The 22121-nt window shown below is 36.6% G+C and overlaps 1 protein-coding gene, 2 long non-coding RNA genes and 1 pseudogene across 4 annotated transcripts; 1 reads left to right on the top strand and 3 right to left on the bottom strand.

Moving 5' to 3' along the window:
• Positions 1 to 6300: 6300 nt before the first annotated feature.
• On the bottom strand, positions 6301 to 11127 carry LOC114527435. The gene is made up of 3 exons (XR_003687413.1): positions 11025 to 11127; positions 10470 to 10625; positions 6301 to 7805 (listed from the first exon to the last, which is right to left on the bottom strand). It is a non-coding gene; the product is annotated as an uncharacterized LOC114527435 (long non-coding RNA).
• On the top strand, positions 9374 to 13803 carry LOC114527433 (uncharacterized protein C8orf34-like). 2 transcript variants are annotated; one of them, XM_028549079.1, is made up of 16 exons: positions 9374 to 9525; positions 9989 to 10099; positions 10200 to 10257; positions 10560 to 10712; positions 11293 to 11418; positions 11549 to 11696; positions 12072 to 12129; positions 12242 to 12397; positions 12494 to 12549; positions 12632 to 12666; positions 12738 to 12791; positions 12868 to 12911; positions 12992 to 13034; positions 13112 to 13199; positions 13294 to 13441; positions 13522 to 13803. In XM_028549079.1, exons 1-16 carry the CDS (start codon positions 9466 to 9468, stop codon positions 13639 to 13641), a joined length of 1458 nt encoding a protein of 485 aa, XP_028404880.1. In that variant the 5' UTR covers positions 9374 to 9465; the 3' UTR covers positions 13642 to 13803. The 2 variants fall into 2 exon arrangements, with proteins under 2 accessions (XP_028404880.1, XP_028404879.1); XM_028549078.1 differs by having other exon boundaries at positions 13109 to 13199.
• LOC114527434 lies at positions 12020 to 13334 on the bottom strand. The gene is made up of 3 exons (XR_003687412.1): positions 13247 to 13334; positions 12483 to 12562; positions 12020 to 12079 (listed from the first exon to the last, which is right to left on the bottom strand). It is a non-coding gene; the product is annotated as an uncharacterized LOC114527434 (long non-coding RNA).
• A 311-nt stretch (positions 13804 to 14114) lies between the features above and the next one.
• Positions 14115 to 21823, bottom strand: LOC114527623 (annotated as a pseudogene).
• Positions 21824 to 22121: the final 298 nt, after the last annotated feature.

The raw sequence follows: 22121 nt of genomic DNA, 5'->3' as shown, positions 1-22121 counted from the left end.
TGGACACAGGGGCCATGCTGGAATGAAAAGGCAGATAAATTAGCAAAACAACTTGGATGCTGAAGTGATGCTTTTGTGTGTGTATTGGTTACGTTTTGTTCCAAATGTGTGTTATAAATTAATAGTTTGAGATATTTTATATTTTATATTTCATATATGAGATATATATATGAGATATTGATTGAGATTTTTCGCTGTTTATGATCTATTTTGTGAAGCCAGATTCTGTCGAATGCAATTCAAACAATATATAATGAGATGATAATAAACAATCCTTAACAATCCATTGCTTTTCGTAGGGGACAAGGGAGATCCGCAGAAGTGCGAGGTACGGCAATTTATTTCTTCCAACTAAGAATTACCTCACGAATTACCAGGTTTCAAGCAAAGCCGGATTGATTATTCGTCTAACACAATTTTCCCAACTTAGACTTCCAGGGAAAAAGAAATAAAACTGATCTTTTTTCTTCTTTTTCGCATTGCAATGCTGAGACTGATGAAGAAGTAATGGAGCAGCCGTGGGGGGGGAAATTTTTTTTGGGAATTAATTTGAGCAAAAAAAAGTCTTGACATTCAGGCAAAGATTTCAATTATCGAAAATCGAAAAACATATAAAATAGAAAAGAAGAAGTCAACAGGTGAAATGGTCAAATGACGATGATGATGATGACGTGGAAGGTTTAATTCAAAGCAGTGGCGTAACGGACGAGAATGAGGCCCTTAGGTATATTTGGTGTGGGGGCCCTAGCTGCTTGTTGATGTTTTCACTTGAAAAATGGTCGTGTCTTGGGTGTAGTCGGGGCTTAACTCGAAAAGGGCTTATAAATTCAGTGCCTGGGGCTTAACCAGGCTTACATTTACCTCGTGTTGACCCAACATGGAACAACAAGGAACAACAACTAGTTTAAAAAGAAAATTTAAGCCATCATCATCCATCGTGGACGATCGCTCAGAGAAGATAGACCCGACACCGGATATAAGAGAGTTATTTTTCCTGTATAACGACATGTATTTCTACGGCAAGCTTTCGAGTTGCGAAGTAAAGTGGGCCCCGCGAATGACTTTGTAAGTGAAAATGCGAGGTTAAATAATGTGGCGTCAGCAAAGCTGAAAATCCGGAATTATTATATAGCTCAGTGGTTTTTCGCGCCAAAACTATAAAAACCGCCCTTTTCTGCTTTGCTGCTTTTCTGCTTTGCTGCTTTGATGAACCGTGCTCGAAACCAAGTTGTTAAAAGTGTCTCTCTGAGGTTCGTAGGAAATGCAAATCCTACGGTCCTCGGAGCCGAGGGAAGATGGCGATGGATCGTAGAGGCTACTGGAAGGGTCGATTTCCACGATGGGAGTCGTGTTGTGCGAAGGTATGGCTTTCTTTTTGTACTTCGAGCAACGTGCGAGTGTAACTTCGTTCAACTTTCCGGCCACACAAAAGCGAAGCACATGCACTCAGCTTGACGAAGTGTGCAGCAAGGTTTACCACTCAAAGTAATTTAATTTTTTTCGATTTTATTCACTTTTTTCGGTAATTTGCTACATTCGCGACTTAGAATGAAAACATTCGTTCTCGTTCTACGGTGCAGGTTAACTGATTTCTTTTACCTACCTAAATAACCTAAAGAAATGTGTTTAAATCATGTCTAAATCATGAGGCAGCATAATATATAAAAATTACTTTCCTGCATGTCAATTGCATAACTGGCGACTTAACCCTTGATTTCATGCTGTATTTGTCTCAAGAGTCGATGAAAAAGTAACTTGAAAACTATTTCAACATGAATGTTTAGCCCACAGTCGCTACGCCCCTGGTCGTATAAACGGCAAAAATCGACAAATAAACTAATGTTCTCAAATGTTTCGAAATTTTTGTGTCCAACGAGTCTTTATTCTTGTTGCAGATACATCCTCATGAAAGCCGGCGACTTTTTAACACCACGGTCGCTGCTGTTAGCTCTTCAGACGAAGTTTTCTGGCGTCGCGTTGATACGCAACATCACAGAGGGGGACGCCCAGGCCTATTACGAACAGCTTCAGGCTGAATATCGGGACGTTCCCCCAGCCCGAAGGATAAACGGGTTCGTCGCGGAAAATCTGGGGTACCAACGATTTCCATCACTCGATGATTATTGGTACCTCGGAAATGGGGTAAGTATTGTTATGTTTGCATATAATTTATATTTAGAGTGTTTAGTGGTAAATAGCAGCACAAAAGTATAGGTCAGTATGAAACCACACAAAAAGTACATGGTTATAACTTGTTAGGATAGCTATCAGTAATTGCAATCGTTTATAGACTATAGTTTTTGATTATATAGAAAAGCTATAGCTGTTTTTGTGTTTCTTAGGGCCTGCTTCTAGCCTTGGGGATGCGCTTCGCAACAGTGTGGCCCCGTATAACATCTGAAGGGGCGAATAGAATGGAAGCCATCCTCCGCCGGTATTTGGGAGCTCGGGAAATCCCAGACAAAAGATTGGCGAAATTACTGCTCGTCAGAATAATGGTTAGTATCCAGCGGTGTAGCTGACGAGTGACGATAAGTATAGTTGTAATATATGAGCATTTTATTATTACCTTTAGATCAACATTAGTGCTGGCGAGCAGCCCGAGCTCCACCAACTGCTACAGGCCCTTGGATATGTTCTGGTAGATGTCCCGGTGCTGATGAGGCTGCAGCAGAGCGTACTAAGAAAGTTGCTGGATGAGGAAAATGATGTAAGTTCCATATGTATGTTGCCATCCTGTATAATGATGCAACGAAGTCGGAATTGATGAACCTCGTCGCTATGAAAGCATGCATGTTTTTGATGGCGACGAGGATTTTTGATTAATTTGAACACGATGAAAACTGAAGACCAGTATTTAAAATCCACTCAAAAAGGTTTCCGTGATGTGTTAAATATTCCCAATTGGGTTTGCGGAAGTTGAGTAATTCTGTCTTCGTTTTTGATAAGTAGAGTTGCTGTATCTAGGTTTTATTATTTCAACAGCTACCATCTATACTCGTTAAGATGGTCTCGCTCGCTAGTTGCTAATCATGTCCCTCACTAATTTGGTTTTCAGCCAGCCGCTGCAGCCTTGATTTGGATAAACCCATCAGTGAGAACCCCAGCGCCGGGAAACGGCGGCAATGAAAGAGCTATATCTTTCAAAAAACGGGTCATCCAGGCGTTGGGCTTGTCGTGGGAGGTCAGTGGATATTGAAAGAGATGAAATGGCACTCGAACATTAATGCCATTAGTATCTTCATATGTATTATTAACTCTCCTAGTTTGTTTTTAGAAGGTTACACGAATACTCTGGCTACATGCGTTATAGTCTAGCTCGATAAAAAAAGTTTGCAGATCGATGACTCGTCATCTTTTGTAAAATACTTGAGTTATATATGAACAATGACACCATGCCGAACTGCTTCTTATCGTAACAAACGATTTTCGAACTCCGCATAATGTTTAACTTTTTCTTTTATACAAATCAGGAGCTGGTTAATGCAGCGAGATGTGAAGCTGCAAATCCAACATCGCGCTCCATCTCGTTCGCGAAGACTCCTTCCGCGACTCTGAGAGATCTGCGAGCCAAGAGGGACTCGAGCCTGCAAACATCTTGCCAGGGCATTAAAATAGCAGAAAGATTGCTGGACCCCGAGTTTGTGGCCTAGCAAAATCCACAAAACAGGCAACTGCAGCTGAAAAATGTTGAACCATCTGATGAAAATGATTTTAACATTTACCCGATCACAAATTTACAGCAAGAAATATTCGCAGAATAAGCTGTAAATGTCATGGTTTTAAATTTACACCGTAATTTTACACCATTTATTATTATTATTATTATTATTCGTAATTTTACACCATTTATTTCACCCCTTTAGATTCACTTAATTTTACTCCATTGACGTCACCCTATTAGTTTATTTTACACGACTGACATTACACCATTATTGAGTTACTTTTCTCTTTACAGGTTAAGTTCTACAGACGGCATAAGTGGAGCTGTGATGGACCTTGTCAACATCGTCCACCGTACTACGGTATGGTGCGACGAGCAACAGACAGGGCTCCATCACAGCATGACCATTGGTGGACCTAAGTATTATCCATGCATACAGTCATTTGTCCGTTCGAATGTTTTTCAGGCTATATAAGGTGACTAAATTCGATCCAAAAGTCATACTTGATCCAGGAAGAATCACAGGAGATGCCAAGGAAAAGTTTAAGGAATCTTGCTGAGGTATATGAAAGAATATCTGTCAACTTGATTTTTGCCTTTGGCTTTGCAGATGAATTAATTGCCGTGTTTTTGAATAGCCAGAAGACAGCGAGTGAAGACATTCTTGCTGATTTTCACTGCTATATCTTGTATATTTCGATTGAAAATTTTCTCTTTACAGGTTAAGTTCTACAGACGGCATAAGTGGAGCTGTGATGGACCCTGTCAACATCGTCCACCGTACTACGGTATGGTGCGAGGAGCAACAAACAGGGCGCCGTCAAAACAATGACGGTGTGATGGTTCCTTTCGAAAAATTAAGGAACCGGAAGGTTAAAAAGAAAGAAAACAACAGAGCGTAAAGATAAAGGATATTTTTCCTTTTAGACAAGAAAGGTCATGCCTAAATTGATTTACATTCACGTTGTCGTCAGCAAGTGTGTTTATAAGGGAATTTAGCTTTTTCTCAAAATTCGTTTGCATAATAAGCAAATCCAATTTAACCTCTTCGAGATCGGCGGCCAAACCTTTACAACTGCAATCAGAATTATTAGGTGATGCAGTCTGTTCCGTCTGAGAGGAATTATTGACCAACACGGGGGACAGTCGGCTGTGTGTGCTATTTTGTAAATTTTGGTTACTTTTTACCAGGCTAGCGCCAACCGAAATTGAACTATTAGGACTGCCGGACATGACCGACATAGTTGACTGAGAGTGTTTGGTATAATCATTATACTCAAACGATTGTGATTTCAGTTTAGGGGATAGTTCGCTTGTTCGCAGATAAATACACACTTATCCCGCACTCGGTCACCGTCACTGCCTTAAAAAATCAGCGTATTTTGTTTACATCTGTACCAAGTAAACTGCAGGTCGACATTCGTACTAGAAAATTTCTTTGTCAGTTGACCCCCTTGTGACGACCATTTTCCTTCGATCAGCTTTTTCCACACAGCAGTCTTCGGAAATTGAGCAATTAGCTGTTTCCAAACAGCAGTCTACCGTACCCACACGTTTTATGTTTTTAATAACAAGATTTATGTATCAAGAGGAAGACAAGAAAAAGAAGAGACGCGATCTCGACTTTAAATTAACTCTGGAGTTCAAGAAATAATTCCTTGTGCCATGGAGGGATATGGGATATTATCTCAAAGAATGGATGCCAAATGGACCTTGAAAGCAAGGTGAATTAACTTCAAATTTGGGACATCAAACAAACCTAATTAAAGTGCGGGCCTTTCATTTTCCTGCTTAAAATCTCACTTATACTCTACTTTTTATGTCGTTTTACAAATATGAAGTTCACTCGTTCAAAATATGGCATGATCATCTAAATCACTTCATCACGAGGTTTCAGATGGGAAACAAAAATAAAGAAAGAAAGATCAAGAAAGAAACAAAAATAGCAGCTGATGCTTCGTTAAATGGCCTTAGTTCTACAAAAAAGAGCCGTGTAACTGGAAACCCGTATCATTCATTTCAAGATCGAGTTTAAGGCAAATAAAATGAAGGGAAAAGTAGTGATTATAATTGATGAAGACAGCGATGAGAAATCGAATGTGTACAACGTAAGAAAAGACGGTGTAATTGAGATATATAATGTTGAAGAGAACAACGTATGCACGGGAAATTATTCATTATATAAACACAAATTTCAGTATCCTGGGTGTTACTTTGTAAAATTTTGGACTGGATGTGATTTGGAATAAATGTTAGTGGTGACAACCTTTCTAACATTCAAATTTTGACGATGTAATTATGTAATATAGTTATATATAGCTGACTACGATCTACGAATACCATGGCCAAAGGTTTGGAGATGATTTTGGTATATAGTAGCTAAAATCAAACTTGCTGTGTATGAAAACTATAGGGTTGACGTGTATCATCTCGTTCAACATGATCCTGGATGAACATCGTTCATTTTTTATGTTCAACTACTTCAAACATCACTCGTACTTTTTATGCCATTTTGTTGAATTTCGACTCAATAAGTATTCACAATATAACGATAAAGTTAGGTCCTTTCATAAGTGTCTGGACGTAAGTCTTACGGGCGATTTAAAAATCGCTTTAAAAATCAAAGTTCAGAAATCAAAGCCTGTTAACCAGACACAAGTTTATCCATTCTGATAAACGACCATTCAAATGCAGTACTTGTGAGAAAGCATTCCGTAGATCTGGGGATCTTGTAAAACATGTCCGTACTCACAATGGTGAAAAACCTTTTAAATGCAGGTTATTAATAAGGTTATATTTTTCAGCAGACGATGTCCGCCATGTTTTTTGCTTCAAAAAGAAATTCGAAAAGCTGAAACTCGAGAAACACTCCCTCCAGGAATTATAGTATAGCTCAGTGATCGCAGAAAGCTCCTAAAAGTTCGGAGTCAGCTCATGAAGGAACGTAGCTAACCTGCTGCTGAAAGATCGCAATTTGTTGCTGAAAAATCGTACAGTGTGTACGCACACTTCTTCTGAAAGATCGTACTCTTCAAAGATCGTACTCTTCGCTAAAAATCATTTGTCTCGAAAGAAAGATCGTACTCTTTGCTAAAAATCATTTGTCTCGAAAGAAAGATCGTACTCTTTGCTAAAAATCATTTGTCTCGAAAGAAAGATCGTACTCTTTGCTAAAAATCATTTGTCTCGAAAGAAAGATCGTACTCTTTGCTAAAAATCATTTGTCTCGAAAGAAAGATCGTACTCTTTGCTAAAAATAATTTGTCTCGAAAGAAAGATCGTACTCTTTGCTAAAAATAATTTGTCTCGGAAAAGAGATCGTACTCTTCGCTAAAAATCATTTGTCTCGGAAGAAAGATCGTACTCTTTGCTAAAAATCATTTGTCTCGAAGAATGATGGTACTAATGAGGATAAAAAAAGTAATGAAAAAGAAAGAAGAAATAAAGAGTCGCCAATCACTCAACATTATCAGGAAATGAACGTCTTGCCATTTCTCTACCCACTCCTTAGCTCTCTTTCTGCAGCCATTAATTAACTCTTTCTGAAGGTGGCAGGTATTTCATGAATAAAGACTCTAGAATGTCTCTTCCACGGTAGCAGTGGACGACAAAGGCTTTTAAAATGATGTTGGAAAATATAAAACCAATTTCATATCTTTGCAACTTTGCGAGGCCGGATTCTGGCAAATGCTTTCCACTCATCAATAAAGTGAACATGTCTCTTGCCCCCATTGTCATTGCATTCGCAAAGTATGCGTCTCCAAAATAAACTTTCCCCGGTCATTCAGTAAAAGTCGAATATCCAGGCACAAGTCCTCTTTGAAATTTCTGATCATGCACTTTTGTTGAATATTGAATCAACATACCTTTAACACGTTGAGGTGTTGAGACTGTGTCCAATGAATTTCCAGACGACACACCAGGTCCAAATTCAACAGATTCAGCTGCAATATATTTTGCATTGCCCCAATAAGATATGCCACTATTTGAGCTCGTATTTGGTCCAAATCAACAGCGCTGTCAGACTCCACAGCCTTTCCTTCTGGTTCACTTTGGAAGTTCATTAATTTTCTGGTTCGAGAGCAAAGATTTCTGTATGCAGTCGTAGAGTTCTGATTACTCATAATATAGCCATATTGAACTAAAATAGATGGATGAATAGATAGATTACTTTTAATATTACTTCTCAAATGTCAATCAATGGCGAAATATGAAGATGCTTTACATAGTCATAGATAAGCTGGTACTAGAATACTATCACCAGGGCCGTCGCTAAGCAGCTCGGGGGGTGCGAGTATCGAATTTGCCAACAAAATGGGCTTGATCAATGGGTGTGGTTTTTCTAAATTGATTACATTATTACACTTAATTAAATATTTGAAATTCGACATCTTTACTTCATGTATATTGATGAAAACGCCGGGATTCAATAATAAATCTAAACTGCTTACAATGCCAAAAAAATAAACAGTAAAAAAGGTCCTGCAAGGTTTAAAATCGTTTATTTGCCGACAAACTAGTTTTCAGGGGGGGTTCATGGTTGGTTGGTTAAGTCCCCTGCTGGTCGTTTTATGTGGTTTAATTAGTAAAGTTTAACTCAAGCTTAGTCAAAGCCAAAGGTTGCTTTCAGGATAACCGCAATCAAGAAACACTTATTAATCTGGCATTTTGGTCACACCACTTGAGAAAATCACTAGAAGTTTGGTATGCAGATCATAATCTTTTGTGGGTATAAACTGGGGCATCCAGTCGGTACAAGTTAAATTTTCAACATGTAAAAAAACTGTATATTTAAAGGTCCTTTATGAACTTCGAAGGTTTGTGAACTTTTTATAAACTTTTTAAAATTGTTAAAGATGATGTAAAGTCCGTTCTGAGCATATATTCTGCGCATAACAATGTTTGTTTACGTTGGTTATAAAATCTTTACATGACGTATGCGTCGTTATAATTTTATTATTTTCTTCTCGCTCAACGGGCTGTGATCTGTGATGAATATGCTTATTTTTCATTATATTTTGAAGAAAATATTGTTATATTTTGAAGAAAATATAAAGCGAAGCTTGTAAATAAACCGGCCGTTATTTAAAACGTTTTTTATTTGTAATTGTAGGACAAGCGAGAAGGTGGCGTCTGTAGCGACAACAAATAGCCTCGCCATTTCGGGCCTTATTCAACAAATAAATTCTTGGAGCATTCCTTTCAGCATAATATTGCTTTTTTCTAGCAGCTTTATGATAAGATAAGTTATCGTCGTGACTCGCAATTCGAGCCTCTTTGCCTTGCGACATAAAATAAAATAATTTTGCTCCCGAACTGCCGTTTGTAATACAACGCGCTAATATCGCATATCATTAACATTCCAAAAGTTGCTCCCCCACTGATGGAATGTGTTGATGCGCGGAATATATGCGCAGAACGGACTTTACCTCATCTTTAAAAAGAGTTGTTTCTCATTTTTATTTGGTGGTCAATCTCGATAATCTCCGACAATTTCCGAAGATATTTCGACATATTCCGACGTTTTCCAATCTTAAAATTTAGATAGATGAGCTTTTTGTAATTTTTGTGAACTTTTGACGTAACCAAGCATATTTTTTTGGAAATTTCATCTGCCAACCACTGAGCTATATAATAATTCCAGAAATTATATAGCTCAGTGCTGGCAACACTGTGTCGTCATGTTGCTATGGTTACCCGTAACATGGCGGCTGTATCGCGAGTTGATTTACACAACTGAAGTTGCACATAAAATGGAATTTTAAAATATTTTCTTTTCTATTACTGTGTATAAATACGAGATGGCTGCAATAAGAGTTCAGAACTACTTAAAAAAGCATAAAATTGGGCCGTTATTCGAGGTAAAAAGATTCTTTTAAAACGAAAATGGATCATGTGTATTTTGCTAGCGTTCGTTTTCTTTATATACTATGCGTTCAGTTTAATAAAACTTGCGTTCCTCAAAGCCTGTGTTTTCCGTTAATATCTCAGAAGTTAAAGATTTATGAAACCTGTTTTATACGTAAGACGAGGCAGTGTTATTTATAGTAAAATTAACTTTGGTGTTGACATTTCATTTCGACGTAGATGCTGGGAAATTGACAGAAATCCTCTCTCAAAAATACATGTTTGATATTTTACAATTACTGTATTCATAGCAGTGCTGCCAGCCTTCAAGAATGTCTCTAATACTATACATCTATAAAGATCACTTTATTTTTCAGTGAAAGTATTAAGTAAATTATTTCAAAAATGTAGAACTTTGAAAGCCTTTTATAGTCAAGTTTTTCTGTGCGGAAATAATCATGGTTGAATTGTGTTTAGTCATTAATGGCAAGTGTCATTCAGGACACACCAGATGATCCAATTGGATATATAATTGAAATTCTACAAGTAATGCATAAGAAACAGTCCAAGCAACTTGAAAGTAGTTTTGTAAGTTAATTTTTGATTTCATACAAATTTGCTACATCAGTGATTGCGGGCATTTTTCATTGGTTCAAAGTATAAAATTTTACTAATTTGTCACATATAGAATAATCACATGTCACCCAGATCATCTTTAAGGCAGACAAATCATCCACAAAGTGGGGGTCAGTATATACAGTTGTATAAATTTTGGTGTGAATAGCATTTGCTTATTTTGATAATTTAAAACTGTTTCAATAAAGCTTTTAGTTGTTATATTCTAAGTTACAGACAGAACAACAAATTTGGCTACTTATTGGTTGCCTATATGAACACAAGGCAATTAAAATACAAGGTTTAAGAAGCGACTATACAAGATAATGAAGATATAACAAACCTCATATTGATTGTACTCCATGGACACACATCTTTCCAATTTAAAGTAAAAATTCATCCATCCATTTTTTTTTAACTGGATCCATATTAGGTAATAAGAGAAGGTCAGATCATAATTTGGCTGCATCCTGGTCTGCTGGTGTGGATCGACCGGAATCTAAAAAACAGGAAAATCAATTGAGAACTTGGACTGGAAATTATTTTAAAACTATTAAGAATGAAACATGGTCAGGTGATAGACAAGGTTAGACTAGTTCAAGGTAGATGTCTCATCTAGGATTATCAAATTTAGAAAACAAAGTTTTGTAGCATCTGTGCACTTTTCTTAAACCATTCTTTGTGATGTTCAATGATTTCACTCAACAGTTACACAAGAGGCTATGGCAACAAACAGTTAACATAAAGACCATATCTGCCTGTGTCCTTTTTGCTAATGCTTTCAGCTTTTGTATATATTGACCTGATTTAGCTTTCTATCTCGATGATTTTGCTTGTCAGTTGCACGAGTGTATTTAGTTAACCCTAGTTCAAACTTTAACAACAGATATAGTCTCACCATTGTTAGCATTCTTTCCTGGACACATTTTCTTTAAATAAATTTCTCATCCATGAGGGTTTTGCAATCAAATGTTCACAGCCCTAGTTCAAAGTTATAGTAGTTCAAAGTTATAGTGGTTCATCCAGCCAAATTGTATTTTTCTTGTCGACATTTTTCTTGTACTGCATCAACCTGAATTAAAGAGCAGAGAATACTAATAAATAAAACGGATTTTATATAGTAAACACAGGCTAGAAATTTAAAGCAAATCTTACCTTCTCTGCAGAGTCTAAACCTTCGTGGAACAATGACACTCGCGTTCCAACTAAGGACTTTGATGAGCTGTTTCAAATGCAGAACGAAGGTGCAGCTCAGATCAAATCCTCGCCAAATCAAGATATATATCGTGGGGGTAATATATCATTTGAACACCGCCGTCTTTAGTTCGTAGCGCGTGAAATTTCATCATTACTTCTATAATTTGAACGGCCCAGTGCCCGGTGGTACGTCGTTGTAAAGTATCTTTCTCCTGAAATGTTTAGTTCGAAGCTGGGACGACGGCGAGAGCAGACGTTCTGAACAAAAGATTTCATATGAAGCAGATGACAATGATGAACTAAGCAGAGAACTTCGTTTGAAATCGAAGCAATCAGATAAAAATATCCACCAACCTGTATCAATGACATCTGGGTACGGGTCTTATTCACTCACAAAATTCGGATAATGTTATCCCATGCACTAAATCAGAATTACGCCTCGTGCAGACGAACGAGATTTTCTTCTGAAGTTTTCTTGATGATGTTTCTTCTGCACGTGTGAGCGTTAAACAAGGGCTGGGTCAAACCTCGCTTTTATTATATACCTGGACATAATGAGGCATAAAAACAATAGATAATGAGGATTTCAGCTCATTACCTTTTGTTTTTAATGCATGTGACGCATGACAATTGTGACGTTCAGAATAAAATGCTTTGACATCGCTGACTGTCGGTGATTAACGAGAAGTAATTACATTATAATATCATTGTTGTCTTCAAAACTAACATTCTTCTATCATTCCTCCAGGGGTCGATCTATAAAAACAAGCAGACAAGCAGTTGAGAAGCACCGCAAAGAATTGCAGGTTGAGACTGCCTCGCTAAATAATTTAGAAGTCGTCTTTTAAGGCTCGAGACTTTCACAGAAGTGAACCTCTTGTTTCGTACATAGTTTAAATCAGAAATATTTACGTTTAGGCGCTGCTGTTGGAAGATGGTCCGGGGAAAAAGAGAAGAAGTACAAAAAATTCCTCTCCAGAGGAACGTGGAACAGAAATAATGGAAAGAATGGAAGATTTACAGAACGAAGGAGTAAATGAAACGCCATCTCTCAAAGGAGCTAAACTCGATAAAGTAAATTTAAACTGGTCCATGAAGCAAAACTATCTTTATTTATAATTTTTCTTTTTATAGTCTTTTTTAACATGAAATATCTTACTTTCTTCTTAGTTAAAACGGATGGGAAATAAAGAAGTTTCCGTCACAATTTGTGCAAGATGTGCCAGGTATTCTTACATCCTGAAATAAAAAGTATTTTCACGTTCAAAATCTTCAAGAACAATGTATATTTTAATACTTTTCTTTTAGAATAATTGGTGATAACGATAACAGTTTGTCTGAAGGTATAACTAATAAATATCTAATTTATCACATGAGATTTTGTTACTGAGATACAGTTTCCTTTTCATTGAAGCCGAGAGAGGTGATTTTAATTCAAGGCTGTTCGACGATCTCAACAAAAAACAAGGTGGATTATAAAATGATATGATATTATCAGAATTAGGAGCGGAATTTAAACTAAAAAGGGCTTGTCTTTATTTTAGACCTCAATGATCTTGACAGTGCTTCTGAAACAAGTGGAAATATGGTGAGTATTTAGATGATGATAGCTCTGGTGTTTTCTTGTGATAACCATATCCTAGAGCTTGCCTAATTTGATTGTTTTAGGGATTGAGGGAAAGAAATACGTGGCCTTTGTCAGACAGTGAACGTATGTGACCATAATTTACTGCAGCTAAATATGTGTCTCGGATGTGACCAATGATGCATCTTTTTTAAATATAGAAGAACTGACACCGAGAAATACCGTGTCTTTCAACAAGACGTTTGATAGATCTTTCCCAAATGGATCTGAAAATGGGTTCAACAACTCTAGGTACCTTTGTTTGTTCGTGGTGTTTCAGTCTTTTAATGATGACTTACCAATTAATATATTTCATTGTTTATTCCTATGATTGACGAATCTGCAGTGACATCTTCGATGATGATATTCCAGTTGAAACGCAGCGATCATCGCGGTCAAAGACGTCGTCACGAAGTCGCAACAGTCATTTCGACTTCACAAAAGCAGCTGGAAATAGCGGCTGGGGCTTAGGTGGTGACGAATCTGACAACGAGGTAAGGATGCAAAGTACTATTCATATATGCCAAGTTTTCATATATTAAGTTTAATGTTAATATGTATATATATATTTCAGAGTAACTATTCTGATACTATGCAGCCACGATCTAAGTCACAGGTCTCTGGCAGTATTAAAGGCCGTGCGTGGAACAGAAACTCTGGGAACATCAGTGATGACGACAGCACGATGACGTGATCTGGGCGCTTTTTGGAATATTGTTTTGATGTTTTCATCAATAATAATCATTATGACGTAGAGTAAATTATTAGAGTAAATTAATGTTAGATTATATATTGAACGAGGTATGACTCGTTACACTTAATGTTTAAATTATTAGAGGAAATAAAATTAATAGATTTCACCTGATTTTCCCCGGTAGAAAACGTTGTGCTTGTACACTCCACGCATTTTCATTCAACTTAATTTTACTGGTTAAAACAGCGCCACACGACTCAAAAGAAATTAAATTAATAAAAGCATTCAAAGCAATTCAAATTCACAAACTCTTCTTCAAGGTAATAATTATAATTTCATTAAATAAATTCATTTTCTTAAACCTTCTCCATTGGTTATCTATAGCGCAACAATTCAGGACGTCACCTTCGGAATATTTCCTGCAAACCAGATCATTAATGGATTATATAGAGTATTTGTATTACATATTATGACGCAGTATTGTAACACGGTTACGTGTTTTCAAATTTACCATAAACTTGATTTATAATTGGATTTATCACTAACAATTTTAAGAGCAAAAATACATATACTGTATTCTTTTAACACTATTTATAATTTTCACTTATTTATTTTACTCAAAGCACCAAATCTCCACACCACTGCATAGAAAGTCTTCTTTAGTGCTCAAAGGTTCATTGTTGTAAGTCTTACAACGATGGCTACTCCCATGATACAAATCCTCATCCACAGACCAAAATTGCCTCTGCCGAAAAATTATATGCTTTAGATCGATGTTACGAGGTTGAATCGTATATAAAAATATTAGAATAGCTTTATTGGTTTCTAAATCACATGCTGGGGATGATAGACAGAAAGAAATCTTAAATGTTAAGATTAGTTGGATCATTTCTTCAAAATTAAGAGGATCTTATCTTAGTTGTTAGTCTACCTTAGTTGGTAAAACAAAGCCTGAGATGTAAACTTACTGGCCACCGCCAAAAGCCAAGGCGTCCATGTCTCCTTTGATGAAAAAATTATTCTCGCCACTCCAACGAAAGACCTGCAGAATAGAAAGGATTATTAAAGATTCGTTACTAAACAAACGGAACACAAGTCTTGTGTAGGATAAACTTGTTGTTCTTACCTTGAAATGCGGATGAAATGTGTAGAGAAAGCATTCTCCTGTGCCATAGAAATGTTCACTCACAGCAAAGGGACTGGAAGCGAACGCTCCAAAGACCTAAAAAGATCATCCATTTTGAAATATGTACAAGTAAACAGACTTCACCTATACTGGATAGCTCTATCAGTTCTAAACTGTTCTTCCTAGAGGTCCAGTAAGAATCACCTCTTATTGATCCAGTGTTACTACAGAAGGAAACCTAAACTAAACTAACTTTATTTATACAGGATAGCTCTATCAGTTCTAATTGATCTCACCTGGTGTGAGTCATCCAAGATGACCAACAAGGCTGGTGTGTCGTATTCTGCTAATGTTCGATATAATGTCTTCAGACTGATACCATGAAGATATGTGCTGTAGATGAGGCGCCAGCTGTGTCCAATCGTACGAGACGGAAGACACTGAGAAAGCTGAAACAGAGAGATTAATAAAATCAGATACTGTACGTTTCACTTCTCTACATGAGTGATCAAGTGTTGCTACAGGAAAAAATTTGTGAAAACCAGCGGGAAGCTGTAGAAATCCCCAACGGAAGTGCGTACCTGTAAGATATGCGAGTCTGTGAGTATTTCAGATTTACCAATAACTTCAGGCATTATCGGTTCATCTATCGAACACATACTCCAGGAACTAAAAATATTGGAGAATCGTCAGCACAACTCTTTCTCGTTCCAGGCAACTCACTGGATATATATCACTAGATATCACTGGATATATATCACTAGATATCACTGGATATATATCACTAGATATCAGAATTTTTACAAACCTTGTTCTTCTCTCTGGTTCTTTTGTTTCTGATTTCTTTTTCTTCTTTTTCTCCCGACTGTGAGTTCTCTTCCTAGTCTTTCGCTGATTCATCTGTTTCTAAATCAGGTTCAAAACTCCGTGGTCAACCAGAATGCCTTCACAAGTTTCCTGTTAATTTCTTTAAATATCGCCTGGCAAGAACGTCTTCAATGATATTAATTTTAAACGACGTACCTCTTTTTCTGGGCTGCCGGAGAAGAAATTATCCACAAGTTCAAATCCCTGGAAGAAAAATAATTGACACGTTGTAAAAACTGTACGACACATAGACGTGAAAATCACGTCAAACTAAATGCAAATCTCTAACAGAAAGCAAGTCTCTCATACATCTTCTTCATCTTTGGGTATTGTAATAACACTGTAGTCGCTGTCCAATGAACCAACAAGATCTCCGTCGTCTGATCTGTCGTCATCGTCCGTATCACCGTCGTGAATTGCCGGACACCACTCGAGAAAGAAACCATAGACTTCCAGCAACCTGGTGGTAAGTATTAAAACAATAATTAAAACCAGCATATTTCAGTATATTAGATCTTGCTAAGGTATATATTCGACCATGATACGAGAACGCCAGATCACTGGATTATGACAGTATGACTAACCTTTCACAAGGAATGGAAAACCAGAATTCTCTTCTTTCGTCGGTCGCTCGTTGAATTGCCTCATGTGCAAAACGACAGCACACAGGACGGTGTTCCCGCCAACACGATCTCTTTATTCTTACGCACAAATATTTAGGCATGTCCGCGTAATGTTCTGATCTTCTTGGAAAGACGCTGTCCTCTAACGATTCTATAAAACATACAAAAATAAAACTTGAGCAAACAAAAATACACAAATAAGAAAATAAGGACAAAACGTCAGGATGAAAAACAAATTTACCAGAGTTGTGCGGATCTATCCACTTATGACCATCACTATCCACTTCATCAACATCATCTTTACTTTCATGTATTCCACTATCTCTAGATATCCCCTCTCCATATCCTTCCTTATCTGTTTCCAACCCTTGTTCAACCTCAGCATCCTTATACGGTCTTAATTTAGGAGTACTGTACATTTGCAGTGCTGGATCAGTTTCGTTTTTAAAATCAAGATCTTCCTTTGCAAGACCTGGGTTCTGGCTAGATGATAGTATGACGTCATCTGAGCATATTGCGTCAGATGACGTAACGTCTGTTTCAACAGAATTGTCAGTTGTTTGCTGGGAGCTCATTTCAACTGAACTCAATGTAGCTCGTTCATAGCCAATTTTTGAACATGACTTTGCAGTCATTTCATTTGAAGTCCTATCTTCTGATATTTCAAGGTCTTTTTCATGTTTACTTGAAACATTTTTCAAACAATTTTCTCCCTCTTCTAAACGTCGTAATCTATCTTCGTTTCCTAAGTCAATATCTTCAGTTTTGCCTTCATTCTCTGAGGAATCATTATTACTCTCCATTACTAAATTGTCTTCTTCTTGAAATGTTTCTTTCACAGGACAAGTTTCGTCCGTCGTTCCTCCATGACTCTCCTCCGTGAGTAAAACACTCTCTGTCGTCTCACTTAAGGATTCCATTGATTGTTCCTGGGACGTTGATGGATCTGTTGGGGTAATTGATTGATGTGGGGACGTTGAGGGATGCAACGTACTACAGCTATCCTCTTCCTTGATGTCCTCCAAAGGTTTTAACTTTGGATCCCCAAGCCACTGCATGAGAGGTTTGTCCAGGAAGAAACTGAAAGAAAATAATTTTACACGTTGTAATGCAAACTTATATTCTTTATTACGAAGTAAATTATAAAGCTTAGACTAGTTCCATAAAAGATAAGCAATTATTCAGGTAAATGGATCAACTTAAAAGGATATCTATACTTCAGTTAGTTCAGCAAGATTTTGACTCAGCAGTTAACGTGCGGAGTTTTGGCCACAAAACTGGTTACGGTCTTTAGAACAGGATATAATATGAACGTAATCACAAAAAATGCGACTGTCTGATCATATTTTCACTTCAATCGAGAAAGAAGTGTTTCCAGTTTGACGTTAAAACTACAGCTGAAGAGAACGAGTTTACTCCGGGTTTTAACTTGATAGGATTAACTTGTACTTACTGTCCTGGTTGTAAGGGATCATGAACGACCATTGACGCAATATCATCAAACATTCCAGCTGAACAAACACTTTGCATCGTGAAGTTTACTTTGTAATATTCGCTTCCTCGATCAACCACTAAAATCTCGCTAACATCTGGATGGAAGATGACTGCGTGTGGCGTGATTAATAAAAATCCTTTTACCACACCCTAGACACGATCAAAAATATACAATATTTTTTTCTTCAGAAACGCTCACTCAATATGATAATAAATTATTGTTATCTCACCTGTCCATCTGTGATGTATTTGGACTTAATCTTTATAAATGTTTCCAAGACATCTTCACCAATATCTTCAAAAGAAACTCTCTTAGCGAAGGGAATGTTCTCCAGCTCTAAACCACGATCCATTGCCATTGACTAAATAAAAGCAAAAAAATGAAAATCAGATCTCATCAAGGCATAAAACTTGACCTACATCAAACCTGAGTGGCTAAGTCACAGAGATGAAGTGTGTGATGTATTAATCACTGTGTTTGGTAGATTTAAACAAGAAGCTAGAACTCTTCTCACAAGGTGAAATTATAATCACACAACTGCATATTACAGAAATCAAAGCTCAGTCACAGAGATGAAAGACACATGTACTAACCACTGTGTTTGGTAGAGTCAAACTAGAAGCACTCTTCTCACATGTGACTGAGGTGAAATTATAATCACACAACTGCATATTACAGGAATCAAACCTCAGTCACAGAGATGAAAGACACATGTACTAACCACTGTGTTTGGTAGAGTCAAACTAGAAGAACTCTTCTCACATGTGACTGAGGTGAAATTATAATCACACAACTGCATATTACAGGAATCAAACCTCAGTCACAGAGATGAAAGACACATGTACTAACTGTGTCTCACTGTGTTTGGTGATGCTTAGTTATAGTAATGTTTGGTCGTGTTTATATCTCATCTTGAAATGCAATGTACATTACCTTAGGAGCATCTGCAGTGTCTGTATTTCCTTGAACAGTTTGAGAACACTCTGAGCAAGGTTCAGCAGGCTTAGTACAGGGCACTCTTAGCACCTAAAGAAAGAAAACAACATACGATTAATTAATATGGCTTTACAGTCAGTTTCAACATGGTTTTCAGATTCTCTTCCTATTACTAGGCAGAAACATGCAGTTTTAACAACCTTGAAGTTCACACATTTGACTTTACCTTGTGCAATAAATCATGCTTTGTTTAAAAAGATTGCAACACAAGGAAATACAACACAAGACAACAACTTAACAGCAATGTTTATATTACATTATGCAGTATCACTGAATTCTTAAAATTTGCATATGTAGATCTTAAATAAGATGTACAATAAAACTAGAATTGCACACTTCATGATTAGAAAATGCATAGTTTAAATAATATCCATACAGACAAATAAAAGCATTGGAAAAAATTTTAAAAAATGTTTACATTGAAGCATTTATCCAGAGTCAAACAGGAATAGAGAAAATCCAATCCATGCTTTTTTTCCACTGATTTTTCCCCAGACATCTCTCTCAGAGGAAATTATATTTCATCTTATCACAATGCTCTTGACTAGTATTAGCATTTTCCTTCGTTATTTTGAAAAATATTAGCATATGTATTCAGTATTTATAGAGAACTGAAAAGATACTTCGTAAATGTATTGCATTTGTTATGATATATGGCCTTGTTAAGCAGACTGTTAAGGATATTAATTATTTATATCAAAATACAGGTGCCACTTTCAAAAACAGGTACTTAGGTTGACTTAACTACACTAGACAGAATGAAAGGATAGAATTAATTTTCTGAAGGCTTTGCACAATATTTTTTGTTGTTTTAAAAGAGGTTCAGGCACAGAATATGGCCACAAAATGATAAATATATTGCAGCAAACATAATAATGCTCTTTCAACAAAATTTCAAGCCACATGGTACAATAATATTCACATTATTTTCAATGCATATTATTGGCTCAACCCTCATAGAAGCCAGTCAACAAAGCTCTCAAATCATTACCTGTCCTGGGTATAGTGTCCTTATTGCCAATTTATTTAATCTGCTCAGCTCAGAGGGAGTTACATCAAACTTCAAAGCAATTTTTGGGAGTGTGTCAAACGCTGTCACCTAAACATGAATTGTGAATGAAATTAACAATCTTAATTGTGACACAATGAAAAGAGGAGAGGGGACATGTGGAAGCATTCTTTTTACATGGGACAGCTTATTTGTTGCAGCTTAATTAAGACTAACTAACTACAATGCAGATAGGGGACAAAGGAAGAGTTGCACGCAGAAATATTTAACTAAATTACAGAGAGACATATTCCAAAAAACATGAAGTATACCAACAGCATAATCAAATGTGTTATAACAACTGACTACAATTGACAAAAACTCTCAATGTTTCGATACAAAGCCTTTATCAGAGGAGTAATTATAGCAAGACTGACATTTCTTATGTATGGATGTCAAAAGAGTTTTCAGAAATTTAGACAGTTGTTATTCCATATTTCATAGCAAGGTATATTGCAAAGACATTATACTCACTGTGTACTCCATTGTGTCCTCCATTGCTCCAAGACGTCCCTGGATGTACTCGCTCTTTTGTTCCTGGATTAAGTCTGAGTCAACTGAAATTAAAAAAACATTGATCAATTGAGATTTACACCTCTGCAGCTACACCCCCTGGGGAAGGATTGTTCACTAATATGTTTATAAAACAATGCTCAACAAGTACAGTAGTAACAAGGAATAAACTGACATAAAAGTCGTTTTAATAAACAATCTTTGTCATGCATAAATTGTGCTCAAGAAAATTATCTAGACAAGTTACTTCCTATGGAGATGAAATCTATGAAAGAGAGGTCATTTATACTTATACATCAAACAATCAAAATTAAACTATTTCTTAAGTAAAGCTTTGTAATATTATATCCAAATAAAACTACCAAAATGATTGTCTACTTAATAATATTAATGCACCTTTACCAGTCAGGAAAAAAACACTTGGCAAGAAAGGAATAATAAAATGTTAAATGATTATTTTAACTTCTGAGAAATGTTCTCCCTTTCCTTTTCACAACTATACACTCAGTTGTCTTGTTTTGAACAGTACAAAAACTTATTTTAGATGACAATTTTCCAACGTCCTTACATTAACAATAGCCCGAAGGTTCTTGCAATATCAATTAAAGTAATAAACCTTGAACATTTGTCATAATCTTGAACGTAATCGACACAAACTGAAGCTGAATTATTTCCTTAAACTCGTACAATATAAATTCACATTTCTACCATAATACCTTTTGTCTCAATAAGCTTCTTCTCAGGTGGTGGAGAAATTTGACCACCGTATGTACCATTTGTCCACAATCGTCCAAAGAAATATGATATACCCTCCCAAGATAAATATCCAGCTGTCTGTGGGTTCGAGGCAAGATTTAAAGCGCTTTTCCTGGCAATCAGATGTTGCTCTTTGCTGAAAACGTCTCTTTAATGTAAAGAGTAAATTATTGAAGAGAGCATCCATGCTTTTAGTTACTTATAATTGAACAAAATTAAATTACATTAAACCTGTACTAAACGTGGCAGTTGGTAAACACTCGACTTTTTCCGGCGTAGTCATAATTTAACTGTATTTGCCTGAACATTTCTGCAAAGCTTGTAAGTTCTGCACTTTTTTCTTATTAATGCCTTGAGTTTTCAAACATTAAATCGAGCCAAAGAGTTTTAAGACGAATGATTGCATGCATAATATTTACAATACAATTGAACACAGTGCAAATCAATTGATGATCGCTTCTTCAAATCAGCAATACAATTGAAAGAGGTAGGCTCAGTACATATCCCTACAACTAAGCAGCAATATAGTGCTGTTCTTTGAAATACACACGAAAACCTGTCCACATGGTTGGTATTGTTGCGGTAGTTCGAGGTGAATTTATGCTCGAAAACGCATAATAACCTACCGTTTATTTGGACGTGCGTTTAAATAACCATACATTAGATAAGTTTTCTTATCAAAAAATTCATTTCTTTCTCAATAGGAAACGTTTTCTCTCAAAAACAGACTTTACAAGCATTTCATTTGGACAAGAAAGCAACAATACTTTCCTCTTGTGACGTCACTAGTAAACAGGAAGTGAAGAAGTCTCGCACCCAGACTGTTGTAACATTGCGCCTCCTTCCACATCATCTATACCATCTATACCACCTTCACTGGATCACCACACTTGAGATATCTTTCTCAGGTAGTTCAGACACAAACCAAGACAGCTTATTGACGAATACCACCTTCACTGGATCACCGCGTTTGAGATATCTCTTTCAGGTAGTTCAGGCACGAACCACATCAACTTATTGTAGAATACTACCTACACTGAACCACCACGTTTGAGA

Source organism: Dendronephthya gigantea, unplaced genomic scaffold (assembly GCF_004324835.1).
Source record: "Dendronephthya gigantea isolate DGI-Jeju-01 unplaced genomic scaffold, DenGig_1.0 000045F, whole genome shotgun sequence".
Lineage (NCBI taxonomy): Eukaryota > Metazoa > Cnidaria > Anthozoa > Malacalcyonacea > Nephtheidae > Dendronephthya > Dendronephthya gigantea.
Note: the sequence above shows the minus strand (reverse complement) of the source record. Positions and strands in the feature narration are given on the sequence as shown.